Source organism: Urocitellus parryii, chromosome 4, assembly GCF_045843805.1.
Source record: "Urocitellus parryii isolate mUroPar1 chromosome 4, mUroPar1.hap1, whole genome shotgun sequence".
In the NCBI taxonomy this organism is placed as follows: domain Eukaryota; kingdom Metazoa; phylum Chordata; class Mammalia; order Rodentia; family Sciuridae; genus Urocitellus; species Urocitellus parryii.
In genome coordinates this window covers 130,027,482-130,054,509 of record NC_135534.1, presented here as the reverse complement: position 1 = coordinate 130,054,509, position 27,028 = coordinate 130,027,482, and the positions used below count along the sequence as shown (strand labels likewise).

General features: G+C 38.4%; 1 protein-coding gene across 3 annotated transcripts in view; it reads right to left on the bottom strand.

Moving 5' to 3' along the window:
* The window catches only part of Rasef (RAS and EF-hand domain containing), a 74,380-nt gene that overhangs the window by 35,542 nt on the left and 11,810 nt on the right, over positions 1–27,028 (bottom strand). For all 3 annotated transcript variants that reach the window (XM_026413719.2, XM_026413720.1, XM_077797813.1), the window contains 3 exons: positions 7,588–7,734; positions 4,320–4,410; positions 846–941 (listed from right to left, as the gene is read on the bottom strand). In XM_026413719.2, coding sequence (XP_026269504.1) covers positions 846–941; positions 4,320–4,410; positions 7,588–7,734 — 334 coding nt within the window. The remainder of the gene's footprint in view (positions 1–845; positions 942–4,319; positions 4,411–7,587; positions 7,735–27,028) is intronic.

The following is a 27,028-nucleotide window of genomic DNA, read 5'->3' as shown; positions in this document are numbered from 1 at the left end:
TCATGGTGAATTCAAGAAATATTTATTAAATAACTGAAACCAATAACATGTAAGCAAGATATGAAGATAGACACACACACAAACACACTCTCACACACACTCTCACAAGCACAATTGTGTAAATGCATACATGAGCTGTGCTTACTGCTTGACTCATTAGTATTACTAGACTAATCTGGTTCAGGAACATCTACAACCTGGGGAGCAAAAGTGTCCTATCTATAAAGAGTTTCCATCTCCTGAAATGGAGGGGATTTGTGGGTGTGCATTTCTGGAATGTCTATACTTTGATCAAAATATATCTCACATCTGATAAAGTGTAAGCACTTCAGCTCTGGATTTTCTTCATCTTGACAGATGATATCAATGGAAGGTTTTTACACAACTACATCATGACTGCCACATGGTTGCTTGTGACTGAGAAGAACACTGAGTTTTACATGCATTCTGACTTTGCAGAAGAAAAGTTATGGGGGGAAATGAGTTTCTCAGAATCAATGACATAAGTTAATAGCAATAATAAATTTGTAAGCATTTCTATGATTTTATTATTGCCTTTAACATACTGTCACATGAATCATCTTGTTTTTTCATATAATAACCATACCAGGTAGGCAGGAAGTCTGGTATAAGTGAGAAGTGGGCACAACTTGCAGTAAGATGACTCCATCAGTCATTAGCTGTGTAATTTTGATCAAGTTATTTGCCCTCTCTGGAACTCATTTGTAAGAGTAGCATATTTACAGCTTCTTCACACAAAAAAACAATTTATAATTAGAATTCTTAATTATGGAAACATTGAGATACTGAGGCTGATCCTGGAAGTCAAGTTGCCACATAGCTACCTTCTTTAGTTTTTTTATGGTAACCTGAAGGTCTCCTACTTCTGTTTCATACTGACGTCTGAGATCACTGAGGGCTTCCTCTGCTTTGCGTTTCTCCTAAAAGAAAAAAAAGAATTTGTTTATTTAAATAGGCTTAGCCTTATATAATAAGAAGCCTTCAAAAGCTCATAAGTGAGAAGCACTTTGTGTCAAACTAAGCTGAATTCAATTGTCCTGCACAGGGAGGGTGACGGGGATCGCAGGAAGAAACCAGTTGGCTTGAGATGTGCAGAGGGTCTGGAATTAAAACCTACAGATATGGAAGAATCTCAAGATCCACATGCACACACCACCTTGAAGTGATACCTTTAAGACTGTTAACATTGTGACACAGGGCCAAGAAGTGACAGGAAGCCAGTTTCATGGGGGTGTGGTCATACCTCTCTGCAGAGATGCATGATCCCACATGTGGATACCCTGCCGAGGTCAAGGGTCTTGCTACTCACTTACTGGTAGTTAAGGTTGGGCAAACTACTTACCTTATGTCTCCATTTCCTTATTGCATGACTGTGAGAATTAAGTAATTCAAATAAATTAAATGATCCATATAAATTATATAACCCCCATAAATTAAATGATCTAAATAAATACTCCAATGAAAATTAAATGATCTGCATAAGTTGAATAATCCATGGAAATTAAATAATCTATGTGAAAGACTGAACTGAAGAACAACATTTTCCCTAACAGCATCTAATTTTTTAAGGAGTTATCATTATCCACCTGTACAATAAGTACTGTTCATTTCACAGGTGGATGGAGACACCAAAGCCTTACAAGCAGGTGTTAATGCAGGCAGCATCTCTGACATAGAAACCAACTTGGATGCAAGTATCTTCACTGGATCCATGGCTATAAAACCAAACCTATGGCCTCTATAGCTTAAAGGTACTTTACTCAGAGCTAAATAAAGAAAATCATTTCTACCTACTTTATGTCATTCCCCATCTACAACAGGCAGATGCTGGGACAACTTATTACATGATGTAGGTAAGAAATGGTGGTGGTTCCAGTCAGCTCTTCACAAACTGACATGGGAGGAAGACTCATTCTATGAGACGGACATCAGCCTGAACCCAAATTAGACAGACACTAGAATAAAACCACAACTGATGTCACCTATGAATACATATGCAGAGATGATAAATGCAATTTAGCAAACTGAATTTAACAATACATTAAAATAATAATACATCACAACCAACCAAGGTTTATCATAGGATACAAGTTTCTCTTAACATTCAAAAAAATGATCAGTGTCATTCACCACATTAATATTTTAAAAAAAGAAAGAACAACCATATCTTAAACCATGGATCCTAAGTGTAAAACCTAAACAAAATGTAAAAACAAAATGTAAGCAACATACTGTTAATGTACAGCAAGCCCATGAAAAACTCAGGCAGAATAATTCTGTTTTTATAAAGTTGCAAAATGTACTGTTTATATTTACATAACCATAATAAAAAATAAAGACACCACTAATAAACTATTCAGAGAAATCTTTATAGAATGAGGGATGGGAATGGTAGCCAGACTTTAAAGGTACTTGCAATGTTCTATTTCTCTGGTGCATAGGAATTCACTTTGTAATTCTTCATTAAAGAATACAAAATGTTCTAAATCCTCATTTGCCTATAGGGTATACTTAATTAAAAATTAAAATTTCATCATAAAAAAACAAAATGTAAAACAAAATGGATCCTAAGTGTAAAACCTAAAACAATAAAACTTATCAAAGAAAGCATAAGGGAAAACCTTTGTAACTTGGGCTAATCAAAGATTTTTTTAAATGACATGCCAAAAGCATAATTGATGAAAGAAGAAGTTCATAATTAGACTTCATCAATATTAAAATTTTCTCCTCTTCAAAATGTACTGTTAGAAGACTGAAAAGAAAGGACACTATGTGAAAATGTTTCTAGGTCAGGTGTTTCTGATGAGGGGTTATATTCATAATATGTAAAGAACTATGAACACTCAGTAACAAGAAAATGACATATTTTTTAAAACCAGCAAAAGATTTTTATAGTTCACCAAAGAAGTTACATACATGGCAATTAAGCTCATGAAAAGATCCTCAACACCATTAGTCATTGGAGAAATGGAAATAAAAGCATAACAAAATTTCTCTATACACCTATTCCAATGCTAAAGGACACCGTTCTCATACACTGCTGTACAATTACTGGGGAAATCAGTTTACAGTGTCTTAAACAAATAAACATATACCTACACAGATGATCAAACTATTCCACTCTAGGAAATTACTCAAGAGAAATCAAAGTATACGCTTACATAAGTTCTTATATATGAATATTCATAGCACCTTAATTTGTAAAAGCCAAAACCTGGAAATAAGTGTCCTTCAATAGATGAATGGATAGACAAACTGTGGATATGATCACAAAATGGGATACCACCACATATAAAAAGAATATAGATAAATGGCAATATAATATATCAGGGTTATAAAATAATTGCACTGAGTAGAAGTCAGACAAGAAATAGTTCATACTGCAAGATTCCACTTACATGCAGTTCTCAAAACTTCAAACTAATCTTTGGTGACAAAAAAACAAAAGGGTGGTTTCCTGGCAAGGAGGGACAAAGAAGGAGGGAAGGAAGGTTGTTAAGTAAGGGGCATAAAGAAATTTTTATGGTAAATAGAAACATCACGGATGACAGATGTTTTGTGTGACGATGCAAACTTTACATATTCTACACTTTAAATATTCTATGCAGTTTATTGCATGCCAAGTGTATGTCAATAAAGCTGTTAACAATATTAAAAAAATAAGAACCTGAAACAGTGCAATATACCCTCTACGTAGAATTGTCATCAAGGTCAGGAAAAGATGAATGTGGTTGGAGAACTAGGGCAGGGCATCAAGAAGTTGCGACTTTATCTGAGCTTTGCATTTTGGCAAAGTGGAAGGAATGGGACAACAATCACCAAGGCTAAGAAAATGGCTGGAGCAAAAGCAGAGCCCTAAGCAGTGATGCCATTGAACCAAGACCCCGGGGAGCTGCGGAGAGCCATGGTGATTGGAGGAATGTTAGGGGAAATCTTTAGTGAGCTAGGACATAACATTCCAGAGGGACTGTGACTAGAAGAGTGTGAAGTGGTTGTTGGGACAGGCTGGCCAATAGGTTTCCTTCCAGTGCCAAAGCACAGTGAGGTCCTGTGAGTTCCTGGACTGGTGTACTGTGGCTGCAGAGACCACATGCCTGTAGCAACTTGCTAGCCATGTGTGCTCTTACTGCAGGATAAAAAAATGATGCCACAGGTGCCACCACCAGTAAAAATCCCCTTGCTGGGTGCCTGGACCTTCTGTGCTTACACCCTGTCACTGAGAGGAATGTCCAGGAGCAACACCCACAGAAGTGCTCCATAAAGATCTGCTGAATAAACGTCCAGTCTCAGAAACTCACGTCTTTCCGGGTCTTGTGTTCTGCAGCCTGAATTCTCTGGTCCATTTCCTCTTCCAACTCACTCAACTGCATGGCTGCCTTGTCCTGGGCTCTGAAATTCAAAAGGCGGCACAATGAATGGTTCATTGTATACTTGGAATAGACAATGAAGAGAACCTTCGAGCTCATCCATTCTGTACAGTGTTATTTTATAGGTGAAGAGAAATGCCCCATTTTAAATTATATTCCCCATTCCTTCCAGTTAGTAAAATAAGATTGGTAATGTGACCATTCAGGTATAAAATGACTAGATATTAAATAAATGAGATAAACTTGATTACATGATAGTAAGTTAGACAGTGGCAAAAGCACCAAATCACTGAGACTCTCAACAAATTCTTAAAATTCTTTTTGTTTTTATGACTGAGTTATAACCTGAACCCCCCTCCTCACAAAACAAACAAACAACAACAACAACAACAAAAACTCCATAGCAAAAAAAATGGTTATGATTTTAAATTTTCATTATATGAAACTCACAATGTTATATGCTAAAGTGAAAAGGGAATAGAAGAGGTTTCAGCACTTGTTTCTCATCAGCTTCTTGCCAAACTTCTAGAATGTAGATAAGGTTGCCATGTAGAAAATTTTTGTTTCTTTTATTAACGCAATTAATAAATCATCTCTCCATGGAGACAAAAGATACTGATTTGCCAAAAAGTTATAAATGGAAAAAATTTCAGTGAGAGGCATTCCAGGATTATTTTACTTACTAGAAATTGTCTAGTAAGGACATACCTGTCACTTGATTGATGGCTGAAGTTTAAGATTTTAAAAACTTACACTTTCTTTTGTCCTCTCAGCTGCCTGTCTAACTATCTAGCTTTTCACTTGCATAATGCCTTGTCTTCCCAACTAGATTACAAGTGACCGGACAGCAACCACCATGAGGCTTAGAGAGTCAATTCCCTTGAACCAATGGCATGCTGTTAATAAAGAGTAGAGGACAGGACTTATATAAGATCATCCATCTTCTTTCTAGTTTGATGAGAATGCTATAACATACTACCATATTATTGAATTATTCACTCTCTCACAGCACACTTTGTTTATTAGTTTAACTTCTATGTACAACTACAGACAAGTGTCGGGAATCCAAAGTGAATTCTGAGAAACATTATCATTTTCTGTTCTTGTTTACTTCCTCCTAATCATACAGCTTGCCCAGGGTTGAGTTGACCAAGTTTGGAAAGCTAACTAGTTCTATTTATAAATATTTGCTACTCCAAGTCTAGAACTTAGGCATCTCCATCACAATCAAATTAAAAACCAAATCTATATTGTAAATAACAAGGTCACATGCCTTTTTTCCCTTTGTTATGATTATTTTTCTTCCAGCTATTCCTTCTAGATATCAAATTCCAAACATCTAGAACTTCTCAGGAAATGTTTTCTCTGCCTTTCTCCATTCTGTGTGTATTTGTGTGTGTGTGTGAGGGTGTGTGTGAGTGTGTACACGTGCACACGTGGTATATAAATCAGGGTATTACATGATGACTCTTTTTGCCTAGCAATTTCTAATTCCTAGTAAAATGTCTAGTGTGCTAGGACTGTCCACTGTCACCTGGTCACTGGGAGCTCATCCTTCAAGTACAAGTGCAAAGCAAAATTACTACGACATCTCCACCCCCACCCCCGCCACCACACATTCAGCTAAAAGCAGAGGAGAGAGTGGAGATGCTTTCAAAGGATGGTTCACAAGCAGCCACTCAAGCACATCAGTGAGGCCTCTCATAGCAAAAGAGGGGCCTTTAGGAGACTGCAGAAAGAGCCTAACTCCAGATATCGCACCTCTGAGAGAACACAGAAGTCAGGAGGAGAGTAACACCAACACAAACAGCTCAGCACAACATGACAAGACTCACTACACCTTGATAGAGAAGCCTGGCTGGCAGTGAGAACACAAAGAAAGGCATCCTTTTCTCTTCCCTTTTCAGTTTACATGATGAATCTATAAAGGGTGCACGCTTGTGAAAATATGTGACACACATCTTTGTGTGGGTCTGTACATACACATTTGTGAATATGATTGTGAGTGTTTAATAGACAGTAGACACTCTCAAGAATCAATGCATCTGCTTGTCATGCCTCTTGTGGCTCTGGTCCAAACTCCAGGATGCACTACAGAATCTGGAGTCTGAGGATCACCCTCTTGAAAGCCCCCTAGAAGTCAAACCTAAAGGTGAAGATCAGGGCTAGGTACATTTTGAAACTGTTCATAAGAAACCCCCTGTGAATAGTTCAACTTTTGCTTGACTCTAGGACTATAAGAACAGTTCTATTTAGCATTATAATTTTAAAACAATTTCTCCTCCTATATTAAATCCCCTCCAGTTACTCCAAAGGCTCATTCAGATAGTTTCAGCATTATGTTGAGGGCCTGTAGCTTCACCTGCACCCAGGCAGGCAGGGCAGCATGCTATCAAAGGGGCTGTGTTTACAAGTTCTGGGCAGAGAGCAGCAGGGTGCTATGGAATAGGACACCCAGGAACTGTGCCGAACAAGATGTCCCCTCTTTCCCAAGATATGCTGAAGAGCGTGGTCCTTCTGGGGAGCAAAGAGCAGATGTTTGGATTGTGATACATAAATTCTCATTTTGCACTGAACTGCTATTTAAACAAGAGGATACCCTATGTAAGAAAGCCATGGCTTACATGAACTCTCCATATGACAGGATGAGTTTAAACAGTGCTTTGGCTTTCAGTTCAGGGAGAGGGCTGACTGAGGAGGGTTAGGGAAAGGGAAACCATCATTGCTGAGCACCTACATGTGGTAGGCATATTGTGAGGAGCTCCAACCATGACATCATCTATTGAGGCGCAACACCCTGAGGCTGTGAATATTTTTCATTCTCATTTTGAAATGCAGGAACTGAGACCTGGGGAGATTAGGTAACTTTCCCATGAGGTCTTACATCTGTAATAAGGCCAGGCTTCAAATGGAGTCCTGCCTACCTATCTGGATGAAATTCTCTGTGTGCTTCAAGGGGCTGGATAAGATAAGATAAATCTCTGAATTGCTCCATATGGAATCATTGGTCCTGAACAGTTGATATAATAGGAGCACAATGACCTACTGATACATTGATGGTTGACCCAATAAATCACTGCCTGGCTCAACTTACCCAGTGCTGGATTGTTTATGGCCTATATCAATTCAGTTCATTTGCTACCCACGCCAGAGAATGAATTAGAGGAGCCTTACTGCCACTTAGAATGAACTTCCATACCTCTTCACAGCAATGGCCAGGTTTTCCATTTCTGTGCTTTGAAGTTTGATCTCATGGATGAAGTTCTTGATCACATGTTCATATGGCTGAATCAGTCTTGGCTCCACAAGGTTGATGTTTTGATACAGGACGCTAACTTGCTCTTTTCTGCCAAAACAATTAAAATGAATCAATGAAAATGTCAAGAGGCAAATCTGCAGAATACTTTTAGGAAATAAAAACATAACTAAAGCAAGAAGGAAAGATAAAGCAGCAATAGGATTAAAGAAACACAGCAGTGAGAGGTCTTGTATTTTTCTCCATATTAGAAGATGGAGGGACAGGAAGGCAGTGGAAATGCAGAAGAGCGAAATCCTGAGAAAAGGTACTTGTTTATTGTCCCTGCTGGGTTTAGGTTTCTGGTTTTAAATAGAAAAGTAAATGAATTTATATAAAAGTCAGATAACAGGAAACCAATTACCTAATTCCATATTTCATTAATCCCTAATAAGACATGTTTTAATTTTTGCAGTCACAAGAGTGAATATATAGGGGCTGGGATTGTGGCTCAGCGGTAGAGTGCTCGCCTAGCACAAGCGGGACCCGGGTTCAATTCTCAGCACCACATAAAAATAAAGGCATTGTGTTGTATTCATCTATACCTAAAAATAAATAAATAAATAAATATTTTTTTAAAAAAAAGAGTGAATATAGCTATTATTTTATGGTGAGGAAAAAATAAGTTCATGTATATTCATAGCTTCATGTTTACTTGCACTATTTTTACTCACAAAGCTTCTGACAGCAAATGGATGGGTTTTTTCCTCACACCAGTCGATTCTCTAATTTTCCAGTCACCAACAATATCATTCAGTTCCAACACTGCCTGGAGTTGCCACAACCCACCTTTGACTGCCCCACATCAGATACCATTCTCAAGCCCCAGGTGGCCACCTGTACTTCTAACCAGTCAGTTCCCATGACCCCTTGGTCCTGTTCAAGAATTTGCTAGACTGGCTCACAGAACTCAAGAAACAGTTTACTTACTGGTTTATTATAAAGCACACACTTGGAAACAGCCAAATAGAAGGGGTGCAGAGGGAAGGAACTGGGGAAGGGTGCGGACTTCCATGCCCTCTCCAGTCACACCACTCAGTCATTCTATGGGTTCACCAGCCCAGAAGCTCTCCATACCTTTTGGTTAGGGCTTCTAGTGGAGATTATTTTTCTTCAATCTTCAGCCCCTTTCTCCTTGCTAGTCAGGAATGGGGCTGAAAATTCAAATTCTCTAATCAGGCTTTGCGTCTTCTGAATAACCAGCTCCACCCTGAAGCTACATAGGGGCCTGGAGCTCGCAGTAATCTCATTATAGGACAAAAGACACTCATCACTGTGGAGATTCCAAGGGTTTTTAGAACTCTGTGCTAGGAACCTGAGACAAAGACCAAGTATCTATTTCTCATTGTATCACAGTATTTATATGTGACAGTCCTCATACTTGTCATAAAATAACTTTTTATTACAAGAAAAAATTTCAGAGGCATTTCAAAAGAAAAACTGACAAGATTCAGTAGCTGACATGATAGAGAATAAAGGAACTGGTTGGTGAAACTCGGGGTGCCCTTGCCTCAGCTTAGGAGCTGATGCCCTAAGTGGAGTGGAGCATGATCTATGAGGAATGAGCCCCATATTCCTAGTTAATAAAGCCTACATAATCAGCTGCTATCAGTGGACACACTAGTCCCCACCTGTTATGGTTTGGATGATATCTTCCAAAAGCTCCCATGTTAATGCATGAGGGTCATAATCTAATTAGTGGGTTAATCCATGTGATTGATAATTTGAATATATTATTTGAATTAATATTTGAATATAAAATAATACTCTGAACTACTGAGTGGTAACTGTAGACAGGTGGGGCATGGCTAAAAACAAGTCAGTCATGGGGGGCATGCCTTGAGGATTATACATATTGTTTCTGGATCCTCTCACCTTCTTTCTGCTTCTGGACCACCACGAGGTAAGCAGCTTTCCTCCACCATGCCCTTCCACCCTGATGTTCTAACTAATCTGGGCCCCAGGAGAATAGAATCAGCCAACCATGGACTGAACCTCTGAAATCATGATCTCAAAATAAAATTTTCATCCTCCAAGTTGTTCTGGTCAGGTATTTTGGTCACAACAACAAAAACAAAACACACCACAACATTCAAAGCTTTTTTTAATTGATGGGTTGCATGTTCACCTTCTTTCCAACTTACATCAGAGACCATGCAATCTGATCTTCCTTCTTCTGACACTAACAGACAGCAATGCTTGTTGTTATTTAACACAAGCTGCAACTGTGACATGACATGACAGTAGCACCGTTTTTTTGTTTTGTTTTGTTTTTTTTACAGCAAAGAACATTTACACCAGTCGAAATAAATGCCAAGGATTTAAGATACAGGCAATTCCTTGAGCCTGAAATAACTGACTTACAATATTAGTATGAAAAAAACTCTATAAATTTTTCATCAAGTCTAGAAAAATTAGGAATAGCTAACAATACATATTGTATTACTTAAAAATCACCTCTAGCCACACTTGTAATCCCAGCAGCTCAGGAGGCTGAGGCAGGTGGATTATGAGTGCAAAGCCAATCTCAGCAAAAGCAACTCAGTGAGACCCTGTCTCTAAGTAAAATACAAAATAGGGCTGGGAGTGTGGCTCAGTGGTCGAGTGCCCCTTAGTTCATCCAAAAAAAAAAAAAAAAATCACCTCCAGCGCTTGTATAATTCTTATGCTTTATGATCTAACACTTTTATGTTACCCCCAACAATGCAAAAAGCTTTCTGTCCCCTGCTCCTAATGTGGAGAGACTACTTATCTTGATCTGGTAGAGCCATGGGACAGGCCACTACAGAAACCAGGATGCCTAAGAGCTTTCCACAGTCCAATGACACCAAAGTGATATCCACAGAAAACCAATTCATACCTATTCACTCAATCTATGCTCCCTGGACATTTGTCCTGTTACTCTGTTGAAGGCAGCCTGTTCAGATTCTATGGGGGCACAAGAAAGACAATGATAATCTCAAGCTTCAGTAATTGAAAAGCTATGCACAAAACCATCTCCAAAGTGGTAGAGATGATACTGTTAGATTTTAAAAAATTATGATTATAGTACTATTTAGTGAATGCTCAATAGATTTCAGGTATTGTACTAAGCAATTTGTATGCATCTTCTCTGAACACACAAAACAATCCTGTGAAGTACTTTTATTAACCCATTTTGAAGATCAGGCAGACTGAGGGCCAGTTATGATCTGATTTGGGTCCCATACCCACCAAATTTATATGTTGAAGTTCCAACCCTCCGTATCTCAGAATGCAATTATATTTGGAATCAGGGTCTTTAAAGTAAGTAAATTAACATGAGGTAATTCAGGTGAGTTCTGATCTATTCTTATTAGTGACCTTATAAAAAGAGGAGTTTTGGACACAGACACATACAGGAGGAAAACCACGTGAAGATGCAGGGGAAGAAGTCATCTACGAGCCAAGGAAAGAGGCCTCAGAAGTAACTAACCCTGATGACACCTTATTTCAGAATTACAGTATCCAAAATCATGAGATAAAACATTTTTATTGTTCAATCACCCCAGTCTACTGTGTTTGTTACCACTATTCCTAGGCAGCCCATAGAGTCCAAGGTCATTTAGTGATTGAGAAGCAGAGGTGGGATTCAAACTCAGCCTCATGCTGGAGACTACCCAATCAACTATGACCTATTGTTTCCTAAATGTGCTAAACATTTCAACTTTGGCAAAAGAAAAGCGGAATTCAAAATCAATGCAAAGAACAATGAAACACCACAAAACACCATGTACATATTAACCCTGAACCTTAAACATGGCCCCAAGTACCATGTGGCTATAAATTCTCAAGGTCTACCAACTCTGTGCGGAGACTAATTATGATTCAAAAGAACTAACTGCTCAAGTTAAATAGCATTAATAAACCTGGAGGGGTAAGCCACTTCATTTAGTGATTTAAAACAGAGAAAGCTGCCATCTCCTCTTCCACCAGAGCTAAGGACAAATACTGGTTCCAAGAGCAGTTTAAAAAAAAAAAAAAAAAAAAAAAAAACTCTACTTCTGAGATTATCTCATGTAATCTCAGGGTATAACAAGATCATTGACTTCTTTGCCTTTGTCATTTACTAAACAAGGGCAGGATGAAAAACCTAAAAACTTTCTGTGTAATAGGAACTCAATTGCCAGGGACAGCCACTAAGAAACTGTCCTCTGGAGTCCTTGTTTACTGGCTAACTGAACAAAAATGAAATGCTCAGAAGTAGATGTCTCAGTAGATTCCCTTATTTTCTACAAATTTCTAAAATGAAAAGAAAACATAATGACTCATAAATTCTCTTGGGTCATCTGCTGGTCCTAGCATTATAGAATTTCAAGAACAGTTTACACTGAAGTATATAAATAGGTTATTTTAAAAAATGTCTTTCTCTAATAGAAAATACATTGTATGGCTAACTCTTGGTGCCAGAATTGCTGGATACTCATCTATTCTGCTTCTTATTGCAGGGAATTTAGGGAAACTGGAATTCAGGGAAACTGGATTTCCCAAAACCCCTGGTGTATAGGTTGCAGCCATGTTGGACCATTGATAGGGAACAGGGCAGCCGAAGAAATATAGTGTCTGTCTCTGTTTCTCCCTCCCTCCCTTCCTGTCCCTCCCCATCCTCTCTTCCTCCTTACTCCTATACCCTTTTCTTCCTCATCCTTGTCCTCACAGAGCAACTGAGGAACTCCCAATATAGGAAAGTCACATAATGTAACATGCTTGGATCCCAGAGTCACCATGTTGAAGGAAAGCACATAGTCTTGACTAATCACATTAATCTGTCCTACACATAAGAGAAAAATAAGTTTGTATTATATGAAGCCACTTAGACTTGGAACTCCTTTGTTATAGTCAGTTTAGCTTAGAGTTGGCATGGTTTCCTTTTTGAATATTTTACCACCCTCTTCCAAATGAATATACTTTTGGATCTCCTTACTTGATAGCTTCATATTAACCAAGTAATAAAACTTTTATGATCAAGGTAAATCTTTACCACCACCATCCACTCTCTTTAAGAGGGCATAAAGACTAGTCTAAAGCATTTATATTCTGAAGCAGACATTTACTGGGCACCTTATATATGCAGTGTAGGTACTGATTTAAATATTCACATGTATTATTCATTTATAATACATATCTCAGGATAACCACACAAAGTTTTCACCAGTGTTTCACTGAGGCAGAGACAGCAGAGCTAGGATTCCAACTCAGTCCACCTAGCTCCAGAATTTGGCTTTCTAAGGAGGAAATTGCTCTTCATGCCCATATCAAGTGATAAACTGGTTTCCTAGAGTCCCAAGTACATACCACCATTTAATAAAATGTCATATACCAAGTTTTTAAAAAATACGAAGGAGGCCTTGTGTTATTGCTTAAGGTCTATCCACATTACAAATGAACTCCTTGAAATAATGAAAGCATAACTGAAATTAAGATGAGCTATTATCTGGTTTACTTCAAGGTCTCCAGGGAAAACACTATATGGTACTTTCTGCACAGGCAGCTAAACCCCTGTGGATTCTTGGACTCAACAGCGCAGGCAGCACTGCTTGGTGTCAAGATAATCTTTCACTGGACAGTACAGTAGTCACTGGCCTCTCATGACATCTTTGCTCCTGACGTCAAAGGTTAAACAAGCAGCAGTCACACAATGGCTGTACACACAATTCTATTTCCTTCTGGATCTGACCCAGTTTGGTGCATGTGAGTGCCTAGAAGAGTGCCAAGTAGTGAGGAGGCTTGAACACACCTTCCATTCATGAACATCCAGCCTCATGTAAGGCGATTACACTTGGACTCACAGATACCAGGGAGACCTGCTAGAGAGGGGCTTGATAAACACTAGGTAAGAAGTAAAGGTCAAGTCAAATGAATCCGTCAAGACAAAAGAGAGAGAGAGAGAGAGAGAGAGAGAGAGAGAGAGAGAGAGAGAGAGAGAAGAGCACTAAGACAGTCTCTAATACCAAAAACCTAAATTATTCCTGAAGAAATCAAAGGAAAGTCAGAAAAAATCCACCCTGAATTACCTACCAGTTTTAGATGCTTAAAATCTGAGCCTAGTCATTTCTTGTTTAATAAAGTACAAGATGATTTATACAAAACATGACAGTAATGTCTAAATACTAATGAAAAAATTCACGACTTAAAATTTTTAAAAACAATCCCTGAGAAATAAGCATTTGCAAACATTACCACTGAGGTTGAGAGGGAAATCAGATGTACTTAAAGACTTAAAGAAAAAAAAAAAGCAAACTTAAGATATATAAAAATCTTCACACATTTTTTTGTTAAGATTAACATTTTACTTAGAGCCCATATATATTTATGTTTATGTATCTGCAATACAGTGAGCCTGGTATTTTAGAATGCCTGGATATTTCTGGTCTCAGGACGTTACTGAGAAACAGTCAAATGCAGACAATACCACTCCACACTAAGAGCACAGTGACCCAGAGAGTTTCTAGGAAAAAAAAAAATGGTTATCAGATGCCAAGTCTTGCTGCTTAAGCATTAAAATAGAGAGCTAAATTATTTATCCAAGCTACACGTTATACAGACCTAACCCCATAGCACGATTTATGAACAAAAGTGAACAGTATTAAATGCCAGTATCTTCATCATTCTAAACTAAGGTATGGCACAAGAGAACTGATGCTCTAACATCTGAGTACAAGAAATGAGAATATCCATGCCATTCAAGAGGCATCATGTGAAATCCTGGAAATAAAATGCTATAATCAGACTGAAAAAAAGCTTATACATGATGGAAAAGTTCTGTGAGGATTAAGATGCTTTGTTGCTAGCACAGAATAGAGGAACTAAGACGACCAGGGATGACCTGAAGCGTGTGTAGAAATCAACCAGGTAAAAAGCAGGAAGAGGGTAGGATGGGTGTGGCCTAGTCTAGGCACCCACAACCACAGGCAAAGGGAGTTCTACATCAGGTGGGGCTGCAGATGTCAGTAGGAACCAGAGGAGTGTATAGGGACTGTAAGCACTAGTGAAAAGAAAAAATCCAAAAATGACTGTTCTCTCTGATATGTGTTAGGAGCCACAGCAAAAATATTGATACAGGCACCTTTGGATTTTATGACTGCCAGCCAGCAATTCACATTCATATGGTAATTGGACTCATGCTGTCTAGCTGGGCCCATTTTCAGGACTCAGGTTACTCATGTCACTCTTGTAATGGGAGAGTTCCCATTGGTTGGGAAAGGATGGTAGGAGGGTGTTCCGGGGGAAGGGGAAACCCCCCGGCTCAGGTAGAACACACACGTGGCGGACCCACCTGTTAGGGGACGCACACGGCCTCTCTCTAAATAAAACTTTGTCTCAGTTTGACTGGCTTGTGTTTTTGTGCCCAACCGGGTTGCAAGATTGCAAGCCCGTGTGCACTGACAGCTCAGCAGGGAATCGCTCAGCAGGGGTGCCGCAGGCAGTGCTCGGCAGCAGGAGCGGGACTCAGCCGGCCCGGGGCCGGGCAGTTTGCGGCATTTTGGTGGCCCTGTACCGGGAACGCCCAAAATTTAAAGGTGAGTAATATCGCTCGCCCCTAAGGAAAGGCGACAGAATGGGTATTTCTGTTTTGATTTATTCTGCTCTTATTTCAGGCTCTCTAGCCTTACAATTTTTTCAGACGAGTTGGGATAAATGGTTAACTCAAGGTTTGAAGTTATTCGGCCCTGAGAGAGAGAAAATTGACATAATCATTTTCCTCCTCTCCGTTTCTGTTTCATTCTGTTTTGGCTTTCTTCTATCCTATCTTATTGGGTTACGTTACCTTTATAGTAGATTAGAATCTAGTAAAAAACAAACCGAAAAACTGTTAAGTAAATTGTTAGAGGTCCAGGCCATGGCAGAAAACATATTAGGTCAAGCAAAACAAAAGGTCTCTCAAGCTAGTCAGATAGAAGAAAATTTGAACAAGGCAAGCTCAGGGAAAAAACGGTCGTCAGATAGGGAGGCTGCTACTAACTCCGTTCCACCACCAGAAGGCATAGTTCAACCAACAGCTTTACCTGCCTCCATAGATGATGAACGGAATCCTGAGGCGGGACCCCAAAAACTAGCATGCCCTGTAGTTGAGCAGGGAGAAGAAAAAGAACGAGTTTACCGTGCCTTAGATTTCAAAATAATAAAGCAATTAAAGGAAGCTGTAGCAGCCTACGGCCCGGCCGCTCCCTTCACAGTCAGTATGGTCGAATCTATTACCGGCTGGAACTTAACACCAGCAGATTGGGCTAACGTGTGTAATTCTGTGCTAAATAGAGGACAGTATTTATTATGGAAAATTGCCAATGAGGAATTTTGCAAGGAGACAGCTAGGCGAAATGCAGAAGCAGGTTACCCTGAACGAGACCTGAAAATGTTACTGGGAAAAGAGGAATTTCAAGAGCAAATGCAACAGCTCAGATATGATCCTGGCGTATACGCTCAGGTCGCTATAAATGCAATTAAGGCATGGAAAACTTTAAAGGGACAAGGGGATTTTCAAGGTCAACTATCTAAGATAATACAAGGAGTTAATGAGCCCTACGCTGACTTTGTAGCTAGACTTATTGAAGCAGCCTCTGAGACATTTGAAAATACAGAACAGGCAATGCCATTTATAAAACAGCTGGCTTACGATCAAGCAAATCGTTGCTGCAAAGAGGTCATTAGACCATGGAAACAGGAAGATTTAAACACATATATTAAATTATGTAGAGACATTAATGAACAAGGACAAGTCATGGCAGCTGAAGTAAAACAGGCTTTAAGTACCAAGCCAAAAACATGCTATAATTGCAATCAAGAAGGGCATTTTAAAAGAAATTGCCCCATAGGAGGAGGGTTTAACAAAGCTAGGTATCAAAAGAGTAGAATCCCGGGTATTTGCCCACGATGCCATAGAGGGAGACATTGGGCTAATGAATGCCATTCTCAAACCACCATAGAGGGTATTCCGTTATCAAAAAATGGACAAAGACCAAGTGTCTACCCACGATATCGTGGAGAAAGGCATCAGGCCCCGTTGTCAAAAAACGAATTGGAGGGCCCAATGCCCCGGGGCCCAAAACCACAAATATACGGGGCAATGGAGGAACCCAGCAGCACCATCAAGGTGGTGCCCAGGACGCATTATCCATCAGATCCCTCATCAGACAGACTAGAGGGAGCGCAGGGTTGGACATCTGTGCCTCTGCCAGAGCAGTATTAACTCCAGAGATGGGAGTTCAAATCATTCCCACAGGAATAAAAGGACCTCTTCCCCAGGGAACAGTAGGCTTATTATTAGGACGCAGTTCTTCTACACTTAAAGGACTTATGATAAGTCCTGGGGTAATTGATCCCGATTATGAGGGTGAAATAAAAATCATAGCTAGTTCTCCAAGAGGTATATCAGTAATTTCATCAGGAGATAGAATAGCACAGTTATTAATAATACCAAGCCTACATGATAAATTTTCCAGTTGTAATGTAGAAAGAGGTTCCAAGGGATTAGGCTCCACAGGTGTAGATTGGGCTATGCTATCTTTAAATTTAGATTCTCGCCCTATGCTAAAATTAAATATTCAAGGGCATGATTTTAATGGACTGCTGGACACAGGCGCTGACCTCAGCATCATATCTCGCCAGGAATGGCCTAAACATTGGCCATTACAGCAAGCGACCCAAACGCTTAGAGGCCTAGGAGTGGCAACTAATCCCGATAGAAGTGCAATGGTATTAGATTGGAGGGATCCTGAAGGATGTGAAGGAACTATACAGCCCTATGTATTGGACCATCTCCCCATAAATTTATGGGGACGAGACGTCCTAGATCAATTAGGATTGACATTAACAAATAACGTCAATCCTAACGCGCCCACTACTAGGGCAAAACAAGGCTTTAGAAAAAAAAAGAGATTAAGAAATCAAGAACAAGATATAACAGCACCAATTCAAGTAGATCAAGAGATAGATAAACATGGATTGGGTTTTCAAAAAGGGCCACTGAGACAATCAAAATTACTTGGAAATCAGAAAGACCAGTGTGGGTTCCTCAGTGGCCCCTAACTAAAGAAAAGATACAAGTAGCCCATGATCTGGTCAAACAGCAATTAGCGGAAGGACATATACAACCTTCCGTATCTCCCCATAATACTCCCATTTTTGTTATTAAAAAGAAATCTGGTAAATGGAGATTATTACAAGATTTAAGAGCCATTAATAATGAGATGGTTATTATGGGACCTGCTCAATCAGGGATTCCCCAACTGTCTGCTTTACCAAAAACGTGGCATGTTCTAGCTATAGATATTAAAGATTGTTTCTTCTCAATTCCAATTCACCCCGAGGATAGTCCACATTTTGCATTTACTATCCCTGCACTGAATCATGAAGGTCCTGATCAGAGATATGAATGGAAAGTACTCCCTCAAGGGATGGCTAACAGCCCAACTTTGTGCCAAATTTATGTTGATAAAGCAATCCAGCCACTTAGAAATCAAAACCCTGAACTACAGATATTTCACTATATGGATGATGTGTTAATGGTACATAAAGATAAAAACACATTGCTAGAATGTTATGCCACGCTTACAAACTTATTAAAAAATTATAATCTAGAGATAGCAATAGATAAAGTACAATTAAATCTTCCAATTAATTATTTAGGAGTTCTATTATCCTCAACCATGGTCCGTCCACCAAAAATTCAAATACGAGTAGATCAACTCAAATCACTTAATGACTTTCAAAAGTTATTGGGAGATATAAATTGGATAAGGCCTTATCTAGGCATACCAACAGGAGAATTAGGACCTTTATTTGATATTTTAAAAGGTCCATCAGATCCAAATTCACCCCGCATGTTAACGCCTGAAGCTAGAAAGGCATTAAAAATCATTGAAACATATATGGAAAATATGCATTTGGATAGAATTGATATAAGTTTGCCTTTATTATTTATTGTATTACCGACAAAAAATATTCCTACAGGGGTATTTTGGCAAGAAGGTCCATTATTATGGATACATTTATCTTATTCTCCTAATACTATTCTTACTAGATATCCTGAGGCTGTAGGGCAATTAATACTCAAAGGAATAAAAGCAGCAAAAGGAGTGTTTGGGATTTCTCCCAATAAAATTATTACTCCATATACTATGGATCAAATTGATGAGTTAGCTAATGAGTTAAATACTTGGGCAATAATCATGTGTAAATCTAGTGTTGCATTTGATAATCACTTGCCATCTAATCCTTTGTTGTCCTTTTGGTCTAAGCATCCTGTAGTTTTTCCAAAAATGACAAGAAAAACCCCTATCATAAATGCTCCAAATATATTCACTGATGGGTCAAATAATGGTACAGCAGCAGTAGTTACTCCTGATCAAACTTTTACATTTTTAGTACCCAAACAATCAGCTCAAAAGGTAGAGCTCAATGCAGTATTGCAAGCTTTTATGATGTTCAAAGATTCTACATTTAATTTATTTTCTGATAGTCAGTATGTAGTTAATGCTATCGTATCTCTTGAAGATGCTGGTAGGATTTCTCCTTCCTCTACTGTTTTCTCTTTGTTTTCTGCTATACAAAGTCTAATCTGGGATAGAAAGGATCCATTCTTTATAGGACATATCAGAGCACATACAGGATTGCCTGGAGCCCTTAGTTTGGGTAATGAACTAGCAGATAAATCTACACATAACATACATATTTTCTCCACAATAGAAGAAGCTATAAATTTTCATAAAAGGTTCCATGTCAATGCTAATACTTTACAAAAACGTTTTAAAATAACTAAAGAACAAGCCAGACATATAATAAAACAATGTCAAAATTGTGTGACATTTTTGCCACAAGTTAATCTTGGAGTCAATCCTAGAGGACTGATACCTAACCATATTTGGCAGATGGACGTCACACACTTGCCAGAATTTGGAAAATTAAAATATTTACATGTTACAGTTGATACTTCTTCTGGATTTTTGATGGGCTCCCTTCATCCCGGAGAAAAAACTAAAGATGTTATAGCTCATTGCTTACAAAATTTTGCCACTGTGGGTGTTCCTAAACAGTTAAAAACCGATAACGGTCCTGGTTACATCTCCAAGTCTTTTAAACAATTTTGCTCATCATTTGGCATTACTCATATAACAGGAATCCCATACAACCCACAGGGACAAGGCATAGTTGAAAGAGCTCATCAAACTATAAAAATGTACTTATTAAAGCAAAGGGAGGGAATTAGTAAGGGGTATATATCCCCCAAAGATAAACTTAAAATAACCCTTTTTACTCGAAACTTTCTAAATTTGGATTCATCAGGACTTAGTGCTGCGGAAAGACATATGTATCCGAAAAATGTACATAAGCCTAAGGTACTTTGGAAAGATATTCTAACAGGACAATGGAAAGGTCCGGACCCAGTAATAGTCTGGAGTCGGGGCTCCGTCTGTGTTTTTCCACAGGAGGAACAGCAACCAATTTGGATTCCAGAGAGATTAACTAAAACAATTTCTACAGAAAAAGAAGATGATTTGACTCAAATCCATAACAGCTGATATCCAGAGTTCCAGCCTGGCTATTCTTGCATCTGCGACAGTGATTTACCACGGTGCCTTTTTCAATATCTATTTTATTATTTGCATTTTTCCCACATCATAAAGTTCTATTTTATTTTATTTTATTTTACCTTATTTTTTAAGCTCATACAAACCTAGGTTAATGTTTTTCTGATCAGTTTTATTTTTTTGACTGTGTTTTATTTATTTATTTATTTTTAACTGTAAAGTTTTTAAACATTGCAATGGAGATTTCACCTAGCTATAGCTACAAGGCCTTTATTTACTATTGTCTTATATGTTCTATGTTATGTATGCTGTTTTGTGTTGTATGTCTGTATATGTGTATGTCCATATTTCATTTATAAGGAGCGCTCATGTATATATAGATACAAGTATTCAAAAAAAAAAAAAATTTTAGTCACGTGACTTATATGGTTTAATTTACTTTAGGTAAACAGCTGTTATTAAATTTTGTTTTTAAAGGTGGTTAACAGATATGTTTGTTTACTTTCACCTTTCCTTTTCATTATATTTCATAATTCTGTTCAGGATAATGTCTCTTTAGCAACATGGCCATAATTCCCATCTCCATCCCAGTGCCGGTGAAGACTAAGACCAAACTACAACTTTTATGATAGCTATCACTATAAACTGTATAAATTGATACATCAATCAAAATAACTCAATAAGACTGCTCAATCAAGGACTTAATTTACTTTGGGAGGAAATGGACATATTGATAGACTCCTCCAATTTGAACTGCTCAATCAAGGACTTAATTTACCTTGGGAGGAAATGGACATATTGATAGACTCCTCCACTTTGAACTGCTTACACAACTTGCCTGGACTATGTATCACCTGTATGCATTGTGCTCTATTTGTTGATACAGCGAACTGGTAGTGCTATATCTTAGCCGATGTGTCACCAGTGTTTCCAAAGGAGCCGTCAATTGGCTTGGTGTCGTGGCAATTCTGCGTCTTTCTCCCTTCTGCTAGTGATGGTCTGATTTTGGGGGCCAACAGAGGTGAGGCAAGAACCTTACCCCCCCACTGGCACCAAGGTTAAATTTGGGGGCCAACAGAGGTGAGGCAAGAACCTCACCCCCCTACTGGTGCATAGGCCTATTACACAGGTATGGCTATATACTGGACCGGTAGTCAGTGACGGGTATGATTCGGTTACAGTGGTATCAACCTAAGCCAGGAGACTGACGCAATAAGGTCAGTTTTCCCATGACGGGTAAGAACCATATGTGAATTGGACATACCTAACAGGCACGGTCCCTAGCCACATTTGCCTGTTGTTTATTTAAACAGAAGGGGGCAGATGTTAGGAGCCACAGCAAAAATATTGATACAGGCACCTTTGGATTTTATGACTGCCAGCCAGCAATTCACATTCATATGGTAATTGGACTCATGCTGTCTAGCTGGGCCCATTTTCAGGACTCAGGTTACTCATGTCACTCTTGTAATGGGAGAGTTCCCATTGGTTGGGAAAGGATGGTAGGAGGGTGTTCCGGGGGAAGGGGAAACCCCCCGGCTCAGGTAGAACACACACGTGGCGGACCCACCTGTTAGGGGACGCACACGGCCTCTCTCTAAATAAAACTTTGTCTCAGTTTGACTGGCTTGTGTTTTTGTGCCCAACCGGGTTGCAAGATTGCAAGCCCGCGTGCACTGACAGCTCAGCAGGGAATCGCTCAGCAGGGGTGCCGCAGGCAGTGCTCGGCAGCAGGAGCGGGACTCAGCCGGCCCGGGGCCGGGCAGTTTGCGGCAATATGCGGATGCTAACACACAATAAGAGGGGTGGATAGAAGTTAATTGGACTAGACAAAGGAGAATGAAGGGAAGGGAGGGGGCATGGGAATAGGAAAGACAGTAGAATATATGAATAAAAAACTAATATAACTCCATATCATGTACAACCACAAAAATGGGATCCCAATTAGACTACATTATACTCCATGTATGTATAATACGTCAAAATACGCTCTACTATCATGTATATCTAAAAAGAATAAACAAACAAACAAAAAACCAGAGGGAGTTGGGCTGTTCTGAGGGGATGGGAAGCATCAAAAAACTTAAAGAAATGACATGATCCAGTTTGCATCTTAACTACTCTACTCCATCTTCACACAGCTTTGGCAGACGCGGAGAATTAAGGAAAGGATTCTGAAACAAATCTGTAGAGATAGAAATAAATCTAAGGGCATTCTCACTTAATCCAGAGATGTGGGACTTCAAGGGTTTTCACCAGCTTCTACTGTACTACAAAATAGGTAGAATTACAGACAATTAAAATCTGATAGTATAATTACTTCTTGCTTTGGGGTTAAGAATAATGACCCTTTTAGATTCCCTGAATAAACCACCCTGTAAGTGCAAAGACTTATCTTTTTCCCTTCATACAAATTACTCATTTAAGATGTGCTTTTATTATATAGTACACTTATTCCTGGAATAAATTCCCATTAGCCAGAAAATAGGTCTCAATGTCTAGATGCAGCCAGTTGCTAGAGCAGGAGAACATTAACTCTCCTTCTTCAGGTCCAATTTTGCTTTTTAGACAGAATATGCCTCAGCCCACTCAGCCCCCATGTCCAGGCCCCTATGTCTGGAAATGGTCCCCATCTGTGTTTTGCAATAGGTCTTTTCCTTTAATAACTCAATTATAGAATGGTTAGCTGGTTCTCCATTCTATAGAAAATACTCAGTGGTCTCCTCTACCTGGTCCTCAGTCAGCAGTCCTGGGAAGACAAGTTGGTCCAATGGCCTGGACTTTCCAGGCCTCTGAACAGGCTGTTGCTCGATCAGAGGAGAATTTAGTCCGGGTGATAAACCACCAAGGCTTCATCCAGGACCCTCTGCCCAAGTACATCTCCTGCAGATGAAATTCTTTCGACATTGTGTCACCCTGGAAAATGTCTCAGTATTTTATCTGGATAACAATCCCCAAAAGGTTTTAAAATGAAAAATTCCTGGAAAATGAATTAACTAGATTCACTCAAAGTCTAGGAACAATTCAGATTGCAAATTGCTTTCTATTTAAAATCACAAACATTTAGTTATGGATAGTTTGCCAACTGAGACAGGAAAAGAGAAACAACAAGAGATGTTGTGCTGCAGGTTTAGAGAAGGCACAGCCTCAAAAGACCTGAGGGCTTCTGAAGTCATGAATGAATGGTACAGGATGTGCATAATGGCCAGATTCAAATGCTCCCTTCACTAAATCCTAGTTTCATGACCCAGGACAAAACCCTTAACCCTCTTGTGCTTCAGTTTCCTCAACCTTACAGTAGGTCTAAGAACAGAACCCTAACTCTAAGGGTTGTTTTGAAGATAGACCACTCCTAAAGTACACTGGATATAACACCTTGGCATGCTGTAGATAATCAAAAGGTGTTAGTCACTGCTATGATCTGTTATTACTCTTGATTCTACCCATCTGAGTTGGAGAGAAGTAGGTGGTTGTCTCCTTATTAGTGCTGTGTTTGGGTGAACAAAGCCTTATGGTGTAGAAGTCCCATGGACAGAAATGTCTTCTGAGCACCACTGCTCTGGAATAATGAGAATAGGGTCATATCCAAGGTCTGCAACGGTTACAACCAGGTAAGTAAATACTTTCTTTTAAGCACGAAATAGGAAACATTTTAGGTTTTGCAGGACCTGATGATCTCTGATGTGACTACCTAGCTCTATCACTGTAGGTTGAATGCAGCCCCAGAAAATAAATAAGTGGATTAAGTATGGCTGTGCTCCAATAAAACTTTATTTACACAATTGGCAGAGGGCCAAATGTCCCTTGCTTTGCATATCCTGGTTAAGATCTTTTAAGGTAAGTCCCTCAGTACAGGATTGGAGATGGAACAATTGAGATCTCACTCTTCTATGCTCAGGAAAAAAGGCTTTTGTTTACATTGTAAAATTTTTTTTCACATACAGAAGTTAATTTTGTAGATATCACATTGTTAATGTACTCTAGATGTGTGTGTATGTATGTGTGTGTGTATATATATATATATATATATATATATATATATGAAATGTACCTCTTCATTTAAGAGTACTTATTTGCAAAACACCTTTACTCTCCCAGTATTTCTTACACATCAACTTACTTTGAGTCAAATTAAATGTAGACATAATCAGTCTCATAATGTTAGTATAATGTGGTGTTACAACAGTCATTGTTTACTGAAAACTTCTATTTTGGAAAATATGGCATTGAAGAAAAATTAAGCACGTAGTATCAGTCTCTATGCAAAATTTACTTTTAGATGACATCATTCACCTTCCCAGGTTTCCTGGAGACAGTCCCAGTTTATGCTTGTTGTCCTATTCCTGATCACTTTTGTATTTTTCCAGAATTTTCCCTTTCTAAATCAAAAAGTTGCATTAACCACTATCAACAATGATTAAGCCATATATTAACTGAGCATTTAAAGTTATCAAGGTTGCATTCAAATAAGCTGGGATGAGTTTGTGGGATCTCCACTTTAACCTGGTGGTGTGTGAGACATCCAAGCAGAAACAAGATTTCTCATTCACACATGGCTAACTTAGAAGATAATTAATGATAAACCTATCTCTTTTTTCCTGACCCTTTCTAGGTAGAATGCAACCAAGACTCCCTTTTAGGAACAGGAAACAGAATACTCACTGATAAAGTAAATTAAGCTTAGGCAAAAGTAGCTGGAAACAGTTAACTCTTTCAGGGATCAGATGGTGGTGGAGAAAGACTGCAGGTACTTTTCTCTGCTGGACACCAGGGTTGCCAGCCAACTATCCTGCTTCCTGTAAGATGGTCATTCAGCCAAATCAGTAAGAATTTGGGAATTATAGGCATCATGCACAACAAAATAGGTGCAGACACTGGGCAGTCCTGACACTGAGAAATAGAGAATAATAAAATGGTTCTTGCTACAGTGATTCAACGATTTTTCATATGATCTAAACCTATAACTACTATTTTATTGGATGGTAACACTTTTATATTATGTAATAAACCCTTTTGACAGCAAAGATCTCAAAAACACAAACAAAACAAGTCTGTTAAAAAGTTAATTACTAAATTTCTTTTCCTCAGAAAAGTTAATAAATGTATAATTGCTCAAAAATATGTGTTTACATCATAAATGAGGTGCCTAAGAAGGCATAACAACTAAATGCAAAGTGGTGTCCTGAATGGGATGATGGAACACACAGAGAACATTTAGAAAAATTGAGGAAATCAGGAAAGCTATGGATTTTGGTTAATAGTATCATATACTTCATTAATTGTAACAAATGCACTGCACCGAAGCAAGATACAAATAATAAGAGAAGGTAAGTATAGGTTACATGGGAACTGTGCATTACCAGTCCAATTTTTCCCAAACCATTCTAAAAAACTTAAGCTTATTTTAAAAAATAGCTGGTCAATATTTATCCTCCATGATGCTATACCACAGTGATACACATTAACTACACAAAAAAAACAGAGACACATATTTCCTGAAGAAGCATCAGCAACTGGGTCTTCCAGAAAACTGTAAAGTTTGCAGTTTGACTCATGTAACTGCAAAAGGTTCATTTAAACACCACCCTGAAGCATGCCTTTTCCCTCAGGAAGGAAAGGGATTGTTATTCTAAATTAATTCTACATCTTTTTTAGTCCAACTTTTTCTCACTAGTGCTCAGAGTAAAGCGATAGTTATTATGTTATTTCCATTAACAGACAAAACATACCCAAAATAAATGAGCTTAGTTTTATATCAGTGGAATGAGATTCTTCAAAAAGAATCAGCTGTATTAATTTTAATCATAATTTGTTTTTTTTCCATCCACTGCATAGAATCAAAGTAAAGCGTTCAGAAGTTCATTCTGTTAAAGGTAAAACGTGTACCTTATTACAAAGGTTATTATAAATTCAAAGCAAAATGAAATAATAAAGCATTGTGGTTCAAATTATATTTTTATTGAATTGAGAAATCTATGAGGAAACATGCAGTATTTCTGCATCTGACTTTGTTTATATTTAACATAATGTTCTCCAGTTCTATTCATTTTCCAAATGACAGGATTTCATTTGTTTTATGGCTGAAAAATATTATTCTACTATGTAGATACACCACATTTTCTTTATCCAACCATCTACTTATGGGCTCTATGATTCCCTGCTACTGTGAATAGTACAGCATCACATATAGGCCAGGAAGGGTGTGCAAAGGAGGGAGGGTCAGGGGCGGTTAGATAACAAGAACCACACAACTAGATCTAAGTAACAAGTTCCAGTGGTCTACGGCAAATAGGGTGGTTAGAGCTTGCAATATCCTACATGTATTTTATGAATAACTAGAAAAGAGGAACTTGAAAACTCCAAACACAAAGTAGAAGATGTCAATTATCCTGATTTAATCAATACATATTATATGCATTATTGAAACATCATACTCTATCCCAAAAATATGTACAATTATTATGTGTTAATTTAAAAATTGTTTAAAGTTTAAGGAAATGGAAATGTTAACGACCCTGACTTGATTATTACACACTGTCTATATATAGAATTGTCACACTGTATCCCCTAAGTATGTATAATTAACATAAGAATTAATTTAAAAAGAAATCTGTGAAGAACAGTGGTACATATAACTACATTCAAACCAATCTTATTTCTGCCAACTGAAATTAAAGCTCTGTCAATTTTTTTAATATCTTTGTACACACAGTAATAGTATCTAAACTATGTTAGTCAGTTTTTCATCACTGAGCAAAATGCCTGAAAAAAACAACTTAGAGAAGGAAAAGTTGATTTGG